Raw genomic sequence first — 13,194 nt, forward strand, 5'->3', positions numbered from 1 at the left:
GGAGGTCATATAGATATAGACAAAAGAAGTCATGAAAAATAGTTTAGGAAACTTGCTACAACTGCAGCTCCAATTATTGACCTCATGAAGGAAAGAATGTTAGAGATAGTATCCAAAGACCATAAAAGTGCTATTTTCACAAGTTTCATTGTTGAAAACAGGTGAGCACTCTATAATTTACCTATGGAAATATACCCATCCTGAAAAAGGTTTGCCATTTTGGAGAGAGGCTGAGGCACAGTTGGTTGCAAAAAATGGCATAAATTATTCACATAGACTCCTGTACATATCTTGCAGAGCATCCAGCTTTATTTCAGGAGCATATATACTTTTTTTGCACAAGGTCATCAACAGCGTTTTATGCACCTGCTGAAGGACAGTCTCCTACCAGGCATATATACGTGTCGCTGCAGGTCTGCATGGCCGCATTTACATGACTTCCATTTGTACACTCCTTCCCTCACCCATTCTGTCTCTCCAGTCATAAAGCGGCACAAGTCTGCATTGGCACATATGCATCTGTTCTCTTAGTGGGCATGCACAAAGTGAATTTGAACAATTTACGCAGTGCAAACTGCCATAAGTTCAACTCTCTATCGGGCACAGGGTGTTTAACTATGAAATGGGCTCTTGCTCCTCAGGACTGCTAACAAAAGTTTCAGATAAGAAGAAAGACAAGAAACAAATATTGCCTTTGTACATAATTTTTCAAGCGAGTACCAGCGTTACAAGTTGCAGGGCAATGTGTGCTTCCTCTCTAGACTAGATGCAGCTTGTACTGAAGTTTTAACAACCTATTATCTGTCAGACCAGCCAAATGTTTTGCTTAGAAATGGAAAGTTTTACAGATGTTCTCTCTGTAATAAGTTGCTTCATTATTATCTACAGACCTAATTCTCTGGATAATGTAAACAAATGGTCCCTTTCTCTTGGGGCTAGAATTAAAAAAAACAAAAAATTGTACTATACAGACCCCATTATCTGATCGCTAGAGGAAATATACATACCCTGTTTTCCAGATAGCCAACAGAAAACGGTCTCAATTTTGTATACCAACACACAATATACATTGTATGGTTGCTAGCATTCAGTATAGATTCCATTCTTTGAGTGTTCAATACAAACCTCATTCACTGGTATATATTGAACAAATGCTCGTTGGTGGCAAATGAACATTACAGACTCCATTATCTGGAGGTGAATGGACAATACATACCACTTTATCTAGTGATGTTACTATCACATTTTTATTATTTTAGCTGAAGTGCTCCTGCTTGCTGTATGATGGGCTCCAGAGTTGGTATAAGCTGGCATTATTATTGATAAGTACCAGCTATGCTTCATGCCTTGCACCGAGATCCAGAAGCCAATCAGAGTTCCGTACAGGACAAGTTGTAGTTGTTGAGAGCTTTCAGCCAGCCATCATCATTGTAAGATGCCACAAATTCCACAGCAACAGTCAACATACACATCAAACATAACAATAAATTATGTAACTACAAAAATCATACTAATGAAATTACAAATAGCTCAAATACAAGTTCAAATTCAATATAAGGACAAGTTCCATAATAACAAATACACACCCCAGCAAAAGTTAAACATAAAGGACCCTGAGGTATTAAGTAGAGCAAAGCATAAAAAGGAGTAACTTTGCACCTGGGCAAACCCATATTGCATTGGAGAAGGTAAATTTAAAATGTGGGGACATTTTTATAGTTTGGATAGTGCATGTCCTATGGCAACTATAAATTTCAGTATAAAAATAAAGCTATCAAGTATTTGTGTGCTAGATGAACAAACAGCCAGTATTTAACTTATGTGCAAAATAATAAACTATTTGGCACCCCTTACATTGTAACATTGTTTGTCCTAGAGAACATTTACTTCTTTTTTTTGTCTTTTGTCGAAGTCAGCAAATTGGATAAAGTCATTTCAATTAATATCTAGCAAACTTGGTTGTCTGTCTGAAAATTATGAGTAGAGCACGCTACGGCGTGGGGAAGCGTATCCAGCCGCAACACGTGGCAAATAACAAGTTTACACATTTACACGCATTCACACGAACATACACATTTCTAATTAGTACACATTAATTGTAGTTGCAACACATAGTTATTTATGTTGAAATGTAGCAATATTTATGTTTAATATTATAAGTTATACACAAGTTAGTGAAATCAAAGGTTCAGGTTGCAGGAAATATGTCATGTTTAGTATAATTTTAATCCCCTATTCATCCGCAGTTGTCCGGTTTATTGGCCGAAGGGATCGCACACTGCATACTCTAGTTAGCGATGTTAGGGAATAAATGTTTAAAATGATACTGCCTGTATAATGTAATTAAACTAGTTTAAACTGGATTCTTGGCAGGAAAACCGGAGTACATCTCCTGGAGAGCTAACCCCCACCTTTGGATATTTTGGTTTAAACTGGCCTATGACCAGCAGTACACTGGACCTTCCTGAAGCCTGGACCAATAGAAGCAAGCCACATCATCTGCATTGTTTTACTGTATTCACTGACTGTATATAAGCAGGGGCTCTGGACCTAGTGGACAGTCTACTTGACCACAGCCTTCAGACCTGAATGACTGTACACTGGATCCAGCGCGCCTGCGATAAGTAACGGCTGTACTTATTTTATTCTGATTTGTTATTCTGCTACTTTTGGCCTTTAAATCACTTTGTGCTTTGGGACCACATATCGGCAATCGTTATTGGATAGCAACCAGACATGCTTAACACTTTCCTTAATGACTCAGGCCCAAAGGGTACATTTGAGGTAGACAAGGAGATGCAGACGTGAGACACAGGGCATAGAGAGCTCTGCTCATTAGTTTACAGTGTAGACGAAAGAGGAAGCAGAGACAGCAGAAGGTGGGATACGAATGGATGTGGCAGGTGGAGCAGGCAAAGGGCGTGGACTAGGAGAGGGCAGGGTAAGCAATAGTGAAGAAATGGGTTTTCAGAGAGTGCTTGAAAGATTGCATATTTTTGAACTCTGGCTGCGCGAGGGAGTTCTATATGACCGCAGAGCCTGATAAACACTTCGGACCTGGCACCAGCAGTCTGTACGTGAGCAAGTCAAGATCTGCAAAGTCCGAAGTAGTACAATGCATCATAAAAAGGGAGACCGCTCTGTTTTATACCTTGGCAGATCAATGTTCTGGTCACAATATGGATATCTGCATAGTTCTTATAAGAAGATGTAATAGCATAAATATAGACATAGCAGCCCATGTGACTGTATACAAGGGACAGCAGTAAAAGTGTTGGGGGACAAGTAAAATATTTGCAGCTTTGTGAAGCTCCAGCCGGTCAGGAAAGGATGGCCTGCTACTGACTACTTACCACCAGAGACTTAGATGGAGCCCCAAATGTCCAGACTTATTATTTGTGGTTCTTCTAACAAGATATGTTGCTTTGTATCCCGCAGACATGCAGCAGAATGAAGTTGAAATATACAGACATAGCTAGAGGTAAGCACAGTGGGAGTGTTAAGAAACATCCTCCAGCTCCATAGTTGTGTTTGTCTCAACTTGGAGAGAATGCAATAAACCACTGCAGCTAGGTGAGGGTTATTACTACTCTCAACATCTAACACCCATCCATTCTTCTAAACCTTCCAGTTCTCACAACGCTCTAAAACCTGAATCTTTTATTGGCCATCTAACTTTATTTTTCAGTGCTCACATTAATGCTACAACATTATAAAATTATTTCCAGGGACACTTTGCAACTGAGCAAGTACACTGAAGTCCATCATGTCTGGTACTAAGTGACCTTAATCCACTACAAATCCCATAGACACGTTTATTGAACTATAATCGTTTTTGGCCTTTAAAATAATCCATTTACATAGATTGCAAAAAATGTATCCCCGATGTAGAATAGAAGGTGTACTGCGCATTAGGCCATATCTTAAAAACATGGACATATCCAGCGAGAACTTTCCAGGGGAAAAGCTCATGGAAATTAGGGGCACTTCACTATGACAAATTGTTGTGGTGATAGAGTTTAAAAGGGACCATTATATTTTGGGGGCCCTGAAGTCTAATACCCTCAAATTGAGAACTACAGAATACCCCCTAACACTGAAATCCAGGGGCATGCCCAAGTTACATAAATCAGGCAGATTAGACAATGGCAGACCACTATTTTCCTGTGGATAGTTGAGTCTAGAAAGTTAGACATTTGCCAACTTTAAATATTGAGTGTTCACAAATGCATCAAATTGCATCCTTTTGGCATGCATACCCTTTTTCTTACTTTGTACCTGTGGTTACTGCAATAAGCAAGATGCAGCCACGGCTATCTTATACCCAATATCCCTGTACTTATACATCTCACGGAGTAATACCTAATGAAGGTTTAGAAACATTTTTTTGTATGTTGGGATCTCCTTGGAATAATGCATCAGAAGCTGAAAATATTTCACAATATTTTTCAAGTATTCGATCTTTTAATAAGCAAAATTCAGAGTTCACGAGAACATGGAGGAAAAGAGTGCTCACAATAATTTCAGTTTATTAAATCTGGGTGTATCTGCCATTGCATGAGAACAGAAACACCCAATCTACTCAAGGATTTGTATTATATGCAATAGCATATACCATACAATACATTTATATCCTCCAACATGCCTCAGTATATTTACATGTTATGATAACATCTCATATCAAATATGTCAATTTCTTAGCTAACTTTCATTACAAAGTGCACACTTGTGTTTCTTAATGTATCCATTCCTTACAATGATATTCAAACTGAACAGAGCAAAATGGAAACTTGCGTAATTGTAGCAGTGCATTTAGACAGCGTAACAGAACAAATGTTTTATGTGTTCCATCAAAACTTTAAATAGCAGTCTGTTTAACCGAATTCTTAAGGCACTTCATATTAATGCAGAGAACACTTTCCAGTAATTAATACACCAATACTGTAAATGGTTGCAAATGTCCAAGTGAGAAAATTAGTTTTCAGCAACCTATAACTCGCCTAGTTGATACACCGATATGGAGCTGCTCGGATCGGCTACCAGAAAAACCTTTGCTCCTTGAAGCTCAGCTCCCACAATCCAGTTAACCTTTTCTCCATGTTCAATGCATAGCTTTGAGCTGACTCTTGGAGCAGCCTCTGCCATTTGTCTGAATTTGACATTGGATAAAGACTTCTTGGAATTGTGATGTTTTTGCTGTTTGTGATGTTGTGTGATGTCCTTACCAATGTCCCAGAGACACACTCTACCATCATTGCCTCCTGATAATAAGAAACTATGCCCGGGATCTTGTCCTACAAAACAGACTTGAGAGACACCCTGAGTATGAGCTTTAAAACATAGCTCCTCCTCAAAACGGGTTCCTGTTATCCGAAAGAATCTGATTTTGCCATCTTCAGCACCACAGCAAAACACATTTCCACAGGCAGATACAGAAAGTGAATGAGCCAGAGGTGGATTGAAGAGCTGCCCTGGAGATTGATGGTAATCCATATCTTCTTCATCGTGAGCCAAGTGCTGCAGATTTGTGAGCCATAACGGTCTTGCTTTCTGCATATTCCAGAGCATCACCTAGAGTTTGGAACCCAAGAAACAAGAGTATATAAGAGGAGATTTTACCATATTCATTATTTCACAAGAAAGCCAGTGTAGGCAGCTTCACCTATGAATCTGAATGTCCTACATTCCAATAGGGAAAAGATGATGAATCTTCTGGAAAAAGTCCCAATCACTTCAGGAATCCTCGTGGGTCATATATAAGAAAAAGGAAAGAGAAAACCAAAAACATAGTGCAATCCACATATATATCGAGATGCAGGGGGGATAATCCCTATATTCTCCGTGCACTGATAAGTAGACAGGAACACCTCATGTGATGATAGTGTAAAACTATGGAGCGTTTTTTTCTTTTATTGGAGCCCGTAATAATTGAGTGAAACTCCACACCAGAGGATACATCATTATAAGGAATAACATCTGTGTTACGGGCTGGTTATATTACGCTATTTGGTGAGTGCGCAACCCTTAGAGGTTAAGTTTAACCCATCATCACATGAGGTGTTGCTGTCTACTTATCAGTGCATGGAGAATATAGGGATTATCTCCCCTGCATCTTGATATATATGTGGATTGCACTATGTTTTTGGTTTTCTCTTTCCTTTTTCTTATATATGACCCACGAGGATTCCTGAAGTGATTGGGACTTTTTCAGAAGATTCATCATCTTTTTCCTATTGGAATTTCAGATTTTTTGGACGTTTTGTTTTTTATTCTCTTATTACTGAGTGTTTTGAATCTGTTGTTTTGCATAGATTTTGTGATTGGCGCCTGTCTGCAAACTTGTTGTTTTTTATATATATTGTATAGGGTTTGGTGTTTCCTATTTGTTTGCTACAAGCTGCCTTTCTGATTGCTACATTGGTTTGCGCCTTGGACTTAGTCATCCTTTGTTTTTAGCTTCACCTCATGGCAAAAGATTTCTTACAAATGGCTCTATTACCCTTATGTAGCTGTGGGCAGCACGATGGCTTAGTGGTTAGCACTTCTGCCTTACAGCACTGGGGACATGAGTTCAATTCCTGACCATACCAGAGCAACGTACAAAGATGCTGCAATAAACATCTTAACAGTGTAATTTTATTATGGAGAAATGTGAAGCAGGTTTTACATTTAGAAAAAAACTGTCCCAACAGGTACTACCAGATTTCTTTAAAGGTTTAATTAAATACAAAGAATACAGCTTGTTGCATTCAAATAGAGTTGGACTTTATATATAAGCAGCTCAAAGTGTTCACTAAGTGAATGAAAATCATGTACATGAAAGATCCAGAGATACAGATATTTACTTACCTGCATGTCAAGCCCACATGAAACAAGGCTCTGTGGCCGGTGTGGTCTAAAAGCAACTGCGGAGCAGATATTAGTGTGCCGCTGCAGTGTTCTGCAGACTTTCTTGCTCTCAAGATCCAAGACTTTTACTGTGCCAGCGTCATCAGCAGCAGCTAGAAGGCTGCCAGTTTCATTGACAGAAATGCAGTTAATCTCTTCCTTGTTGACACCGAAGTTCTCCACAGGTTCTCCAAATGCCCGAGTGTCCAGAACACTTATAATCTCCCCATGAGAAGCATAAAGTTTAGTGGAGGAAATTGGGGAAAATACAACACCAGTAACATCTTCACCACCATTCATGTGTAATTTTCCTACTGGATGTCCTTGCTCACTCCAGACAGCAAGTTCCCCACTTTCAGCTCCAGAGGCAACAACTCTGTCTTTGCTGATAGCCAAGCTCAATACAGCATTAGAGTGACCAGAATCCCACTTTGTCGCCATTGTTTCATCCATCCCTAAATAGGTAGAGGAAAATAAAACATTTATATTTTACTACTTACATACCATTTTTTTAATAGTAAGATCCATTTTTCTGCCCCCAACCCCCTAGAAATATGAAAATAAATGGCCCATCTTCTAGTACAGTTGTGATTTAAAATCCACCTTCCAAAACAGTTACCGGCAAGTGAGGATCTTACTGATTAATCATCAGCATTTATATAGTCAGCAAATTTCATAGCGCTTTACAATTGGGAACAAACTCCATAATAAACAATACTGGGCAATACAGACAGAGGTAAGGCCCTGCTCGCAAGCTTACAATCTATGTGATTAATACGTCCCCATCCTTCCCTTTTCTTTTACCCGACAGTACTCTATACTGTCAAAACACAGAGTAGCATCGGATCAGATGCAGATTCCCTTATACAGCTGCACCCCTAGATAACATATCACAATTCACTAAAGTTGTGTTTGTATGTGATAGATATATGTAGCTTTATGATTAAAAACCTAGAAGTGTCTGTATTAAGTAGACTATTCTATAGGTTTATACAGCTGCTAAGGTGCTCCGCATATGTAAGTGTGTATCGTCTCAATGGACAGTTGTACATTCTATTCTGTTCAACTGTAAAGTATTTAGCACTTCTGCGTTCCCGGTTTCTGAATATGTAAAGTGTAAAACACTTTGCCCGATTAAAAGTGGATGTCCATTTTGCTGAACCCACCCCTTATGTTATTTGTTTACTGTATTGCATACTTGCCAACTTATGGCAAGTATGATCCGGGAGCTGCAGAGGGAAGGTGGGAGTGCAGTGGGCAGGGCTGCGAAAATCACATCATTTTGGCACCGACCCCCCCCCCCCCCATAACGACACAAAACGCGTCATTTTACAGCGATGACGGGGCCAAATGCCACGATTCCCGGTGAATCGCGGCAATTTGGACCAAATTCTGCCCGATGCGGGAGATTGCCATACTTTCCCGGGAGTCCGTGAGGCTCACCCGAAATGCGGGAGTCTCCCGGAATGGCAAGTATGCTATACCATGTGCTATATTGTTGTTTGCCCTCTGTACAGGCAAAAAACACTGCAGACCTCATGTGGCACCCTATAAAAAATAATAAAGATATACAGGCATAATCACAGTATGTGATCACATTTACCAGACTAGACTGCTAATAACGCCAGACCAGAGTTCGATTCTCTAGCTGTTGTGGAACTACAAGTCCCAGCATACAGCGTCAGGCAGAGGCCATGGCACTTACAGTACCTGAAGAGCTACAGGCTGGCATGTCATTCAGAGGTCAGCAGTAACCAACCATCGAGCTCTTGTACCACACACCTCACTCCGGGAACCAGGCTCCTTGCTTGATGGCGTCTGCTGTTTGCTACACGAGCTTCCCATACCCATTGGCCAGCCCAACGTAAACGTACAACAACTGTGCCCTGATTGGCAGACATGTTCTGACATCACAGGCTGCCAGATACAGGTTTCGTCTTCTATTCCTCATGTTACGCATGCGCATCACATCTTCCGCCTGCGATTGGTGCGCAGTGTCGTAAGGAGGCGGAACCACACGGCAGGGATACACAGAGTGACGTTATGGAGAGCTGGGAGGGTAGAACAGGAAGAGTTTGGTAGACCCGTGTTTACCTGTCATTTGATTGGCTAGCCTCTAATTTATTTTTGTGAACTCGGTAGCTGATTGGCTACTGATTACGTGATGCGGCAGGATGTTGCTTGGCGCTGGGTGATGAGGGAGTGTGGAGGTGCTTGAGTCGCCGGTACCGGGAAATACGGAGGGAATGGCGGCTGCCGCCGTTCCCTCTACGGTTCCCGCTCCGCCACTTCCTCTTCCTCCGCCTCCTCCTCCTCCTCCCCCGCCGCCCGCCTCGGGATCTGGGAGGCTACCGAGCCGTGTGCTAGAGCTGGTCTTCTCCTACCTGGAGCTATCAGACCTCCGCAGCTGCTGCCTGGTGTGTAAGCACTGGCATCGCTGTCTGCATGGGGACGAGAACAATGACGTGTGGAGGAGCCTGTGTCTGCGGACTGTCAGCGAGGAGGCCCTGCGCACCGATGTGCTGTGTAACCTGCCCAGCTACAAGGCCAAGGTGAGGTCTGCCATTCATTCATCTCAGTCATATCTGTATTGTCAGTAGAGGGAAGCTGTGCCTCAGGCCAGCTCTGCCATTCATGCCTCAGTCATACCTGTATTGTCCGTAGAAGGAGGCTGTGTCTCAGGACAACTCTGCTATTCATTCCTCTCAGTCATACCTGTATTGTCCGTAGAAGGAGGCTGTGTCTCAGGCCAACTCTGTCATTCATTGTCCTCTATTGGGAAACCAGCTAACATCCTTAAGTTTGGGCTGCTGCCCTGATTGGCAGTGCCAGTGTTGGTCATGGCATGGGCAGGCTCTGGGCTCAGTGATACTCCCACCAGTTGTTGGTCATTGGGTAGGATCCTGCTTCCCAGGGAGGTTTTCTTAGGATGATGTTGCCTAGGGTACGCTGCTGCCTGTGGTGTTGGTCATTAGGTAGGGTGACACTACCCTAATATTTTTATCAAGCGCTGGTAGTATGTAGCTTCCTATAAATTGAAGCTGTTTCAATGGTGAGAGTTGATATAGCTGTTTCATTGGTAATGAAAATAACTTGTATGGTGTAAAGCATGTCAGATACTGTCAGTATTCTAACTTTTCCAGGTCTTTAGGCCTGGAGAATCCTCTTTTTTTTTTTTTTTTTTTTTTTTATATATATATATATATATATATATATATATATATATATATATATATATATATATATATATATATATATATATATATATATATATATATATTTGTTTTTCAATATGTTTACCCGTAAATCCTCTTTGATGTTTACTTTAAAGGCATGAGATATTATTGGTTCCATTAAAGATTTATGTTGGTGTTGTGTTTTGCACTGCATGGTGAAAGTATTAGAAATTGCTCACCTTCTCCCTATTAGACCACTATGCACGCAATTGGAAAGTATCATGTAACGATTCCTGAGGATGTGCACTTTGAAAGTTACATTTTCATTACTCTTGTAAGCCTTATTGATCAATTTTCTATGTATTTATATGATTGATGGGATACAAACCCACATTTCTTGTAAATGTAGTGCTCTGTTACATGGCAGTTATTGTGAAATGTTGGATGAATCTCTTCATGCAAATTATTCTTTTTAATGCAGGTTCGAGCCTTCCAGCATGGTTTTAGCTCCAGCGACTGCTCTAGGAACGTTTATATTAAGAAAAATGGATTCACTCTACATCGGAATCCTATTGCTCAAAGCACTGATGGGGCACGCACCAAAATTGGCTTCAGTGAAGGGCGTCATGCCTGGGAGGTATGGTGGGAAGGGCCACTTGGCACTGTTGCAGTTATTGGCGTAGCTACAAAACGGGCTCCCATGCAGTGTCAGGGTTATGTGGCACTCCTTGGAAGTGATGATCAGAGTTGGGGTTGGAACCTAGTTGATAATAATTTGTTGCATAATGGAGAAGTTAATGGAAGCTTTCCACAGTGCAATAATGCACCCAAATATCAGGTGAGTAACAGTACAACGTTACAATTTTTTTAAAAGGTTTAATCTTTTGCTTTGGGAAATATATAAAAGGAGTGATTTTTATAAATGTATATACTATTTTATTTTTTGGGTTAAGCACCTTGTCCCACGCCTTTCTGTTTTTAACCTGCTAACTATATTTGCAAAAGCCTGAAGGCCGCTTAACTTGCCCCCCTAAAGTATAGCACAACGTTATTGTTGGTTTGACATTACTAAGCCAAAAATACAATTGTTTCAAATTGTATTGATGAATTCACTGGGGGTATTTTTAATTTTTTTTGCTTCCATTTGGAAAAAATAGTGTTGGCGTTCTTAACTTGGAACTCTAATATTTCCTTAATATACATTATGTTATATGTTGCTTAATTGCTGCAAAAAGAAAAACTACATTTTTCTGTCTCTTAAAAAAAATCCAAACAGAACTTTACATTTATTCATTTATATTCTGTGACAGTCCCTATAAATAAAATTATCCTGTTTACACATATTTGCTTAATAATTTACTTAATGTCACTTATTTTATTTTTTTAGATAGGTGAAAGGATCAGAGTGATTTTGGACATGGAAGACAAGACCTTGGCCTTTGAGCGTGGATATGAGTATTTAGGAGTGGCATTTCGAGGACTTCCAAAAACCTGTCTATATCCAGCAGTGTCTGCAGTGTATGGAAACACAGAAGTGACTTTGGTCTACCTAGGAAAGCCACTGGATGGATGATTTGTCTCCAGGAGTGGCCAGGCAGGAGGGGCTATGCATGCAAAGGAGCAGAAAGCATGACCCGCTCTACGGGTATCCGCAGGACAGAAGTGATCAAGAGATCCTCCTTCCTTACACAAGGCCTGGAAGATTTTCCACCTTATCTCAACATGGTTGCGAAGAGTCTGTGGGTCATTTCTTTGTGTATGAAGATTAAGGGTTTTATTTTTTTTTTCCCCCAGTTGAGAGTTTGTGCTTGTGTTGGTGATTGTGCAAAAGAAACGTGTTGTACTGATGGGGTCCAAATGGGCGCAGGGATGAGGGGAGCAGCATTTTATGCTCTCCCTACCTTCCATCTCCATAAAGGAATCTAATGCCTGGAGTTCTTTTAATTTTGTTTTTATTTAAATTGCTCTGGCCTTAACATCTGAGCCAGAGATTGTTTGGTGTTTTTATTCAAGAAGCGGTTTTTAAGCCTATATTTAAAACTATATTTTCATGGTACTTTTTCTTCCTTCCTCTTACTTTTTGATTTGAGCTTTGAGGCTGGCCAGTGAATACAAGGTCTGCCTTTCTCATCTAATCGCTTCACTATTGGCTCAGGTCTGGCTTTCTTAAAGGGAAATTATCATGAAACCATACTGAAGTATTCTAAAGAGTGTACAAAAAAAGTATACTTTATATTCATCAGTTCATCTTTGTGTTTTATAGTGAAACCATATAATATTCTCTTTCAAAGCCGAAGCATGTCATTCCATTGCAAAGTGTTTTATTAAATCATGCTATATGTAATGCACAACTTGAAGTAGGGTGGCTTTCCCTTTGGGTTAAAATTTTAAAGCAGTGAATCCCAAACAGTTTGTCAGAACATGGTCACTATTCCATGCTGGATAATTCACAAGAGTTTACAGGAGATATATGAAATGTAGATTTGGCTAAACGCCAAGGATGAAATCCCCTGCCTTCATAGTTCTTGATTTCGGTTAATATAGCAACATAAGAACGGTGTTGAGTTAAACTACAAAATCATGTGTTAATAAACAGGTCTGATATTTTTAAAGATAGAGGGGTTTTAAAGATTTTAACAGTGTTAAGGTATTTTCATTTTTTATTACAGTATTGATATCCAAGGTAGTAATTAATTTAATAACAATATGATGCCGTAACCTTTTGCAGCATACTCTACACTAACCTGCTACATCCATTGCCTGTCTGGAACTGTGAATTTGGTTCCATTGACTGCAAGGAAAGCTCTAACCCTGCCAGGCATAATAGACATGCTCCCCACTTCCATCATGTACTGCATCATACTGGCTATATCACAATAAGAAATGTTTCAGATATTGTGCAAATAATTGCTCTCTTACAATGATTTTGGCAGCTGGGGATGGATAGGTCTACTCCCAGGACCCTGTAAGGCAGGGGGTGGCAGGTAGTTTAGAATCTGGAAGGTTCGTAAAATTGATTCTAGCAAAGAGATCAATCTCTTTTTGAATGTGATCAATATAATCTTTATACGTAGCAAAATCACCCCATGTATGTAGTCTTTGCAGAGCAGGTAATAAAACCTAATTACAT

The 13,194-nt window shown here is 40.2% G+C and overlaps 2 protein-coding genes across 5 annotated transcripts; one reads left to right on the top strand and one right to left on the bottom strand.

Moving 5' to 3' along the window:
• Positions 1 to 4,512: 4,512 nt before the first annotated feature.
• On the bottom strand, positions 4,513 to 9,642 carry WDR53 (WD repeat domain 53). Of its 4 annotated transcripts, none has more exons than XM_075201592.1 (3): positions 9,604 to 9,642; positions 6,850 to 7,343; positions 4,513 to 5,571 (listed from the first exon to the last, which is right to left on the bottom strand). In XM_075201592.1, the coding sequence occupies exons 2-3, from the start codon at positions 7,339 to 7,341 to the stop codon at positions 4,990 to 4,992; spliced, it is 1,074 nt and encodes a 357-aa protein (XP_075057693.1). In that variant the 5' UTR covers positions 7,342 to 7,343; positions 9,604 to 9,642; the 3' UTR covers positions 4,513 to 4,989. The 4 variants fall into 4 exon arrangements, with proteins under 4 accessions (XP_075057693.1, XP_075057691.1, XP_075057690.1 ...); XM_075201590.1 differs by lacking the exon at positions 9,604 to 9,642 and adding an exon at positions 8,671 to 8,819; XM_075201589.1 differs by lacking the exon at positions 9,604 to 9,642 and adding an exon at positions 8,599 to 8,819.
• FBXO45 (F-box protein 45) lies at positions 8,925 to 12,415 on the top strand. Its single transcript, XM_075201593.1, has 3 exons — positions 8,925 to 9,440; positions 10,546 to 10,902; positions 11,452 to 12,415. The coding sequence occupies exons 1-3, from the start codon at positions 9,135 to 9,137 to the stop codon at positions 11,635 to 11,637; spliced, it is 849 nt and encodes a 282-aa protein (XP_075057694.1). The 5' UTR covers positions 8,925 to 9,134; the 3' UTR covers positions 11,638 to 12,415.
• Positions 12,416 to 13,194: the final 779 nt, after the last annotated feature.

Source organism: Mixophyes fleayi, chromosome 3 (genome assembly GCF_038048845.1).
Source record: "Mixophyes fleayi isolate aMixFle1 chromosome 3, aMixFle1.hap1, whole genome shotgun sequence".
Taxonomy (NCBI): Eukaryota; Metazoa; Chordata; class Amphibia; order Anura; family Limnodynastidae; genus Mixophyes; species Mixophyes fleayi.

Coding starts and splice junctions, on each gene's coding strand:
- WDR53 (XM_075201589.1), bottom strand. CDS start 8,620: ATGCCAGCCTGTAGCTCTTCAG. Junction 7,344..8,598: donor GCCAGCCTGTAGCTCTTCAG/GTACTGTAAGTG, acceptor CTACCTATTTAG/GGATGGATGAAACAATGGCG. Junction 5,572..6,849: donor CATGTGGGCTTGACATGCAG/GTAAGTAAATAT, acceptor TCCAAACTCTAG/GTGATGCTCTGGAATATGCA.
- FBXO45 (XM_075201593.1), top strand. CDS start 9,135: ATGGCGGCTGCCGCCGTTCCCTCTACGGTTCCCGCTCCGCCACTTCCT. Junction 9,441..10,545: donor TGCCCAGCTACAAGGCCAAG/GTGAGGTCTGCC, acceptor TTTTTAATGCAG/GTTCGAGCCTTCCAGCATGG. Junction 10,903..11,451: donor ATAATGCACCCAAATATCAG/GTGAGTAACAGT, acceptor TTATTTTTTTAG/ATAGGTGAAAGGATCAGAGT.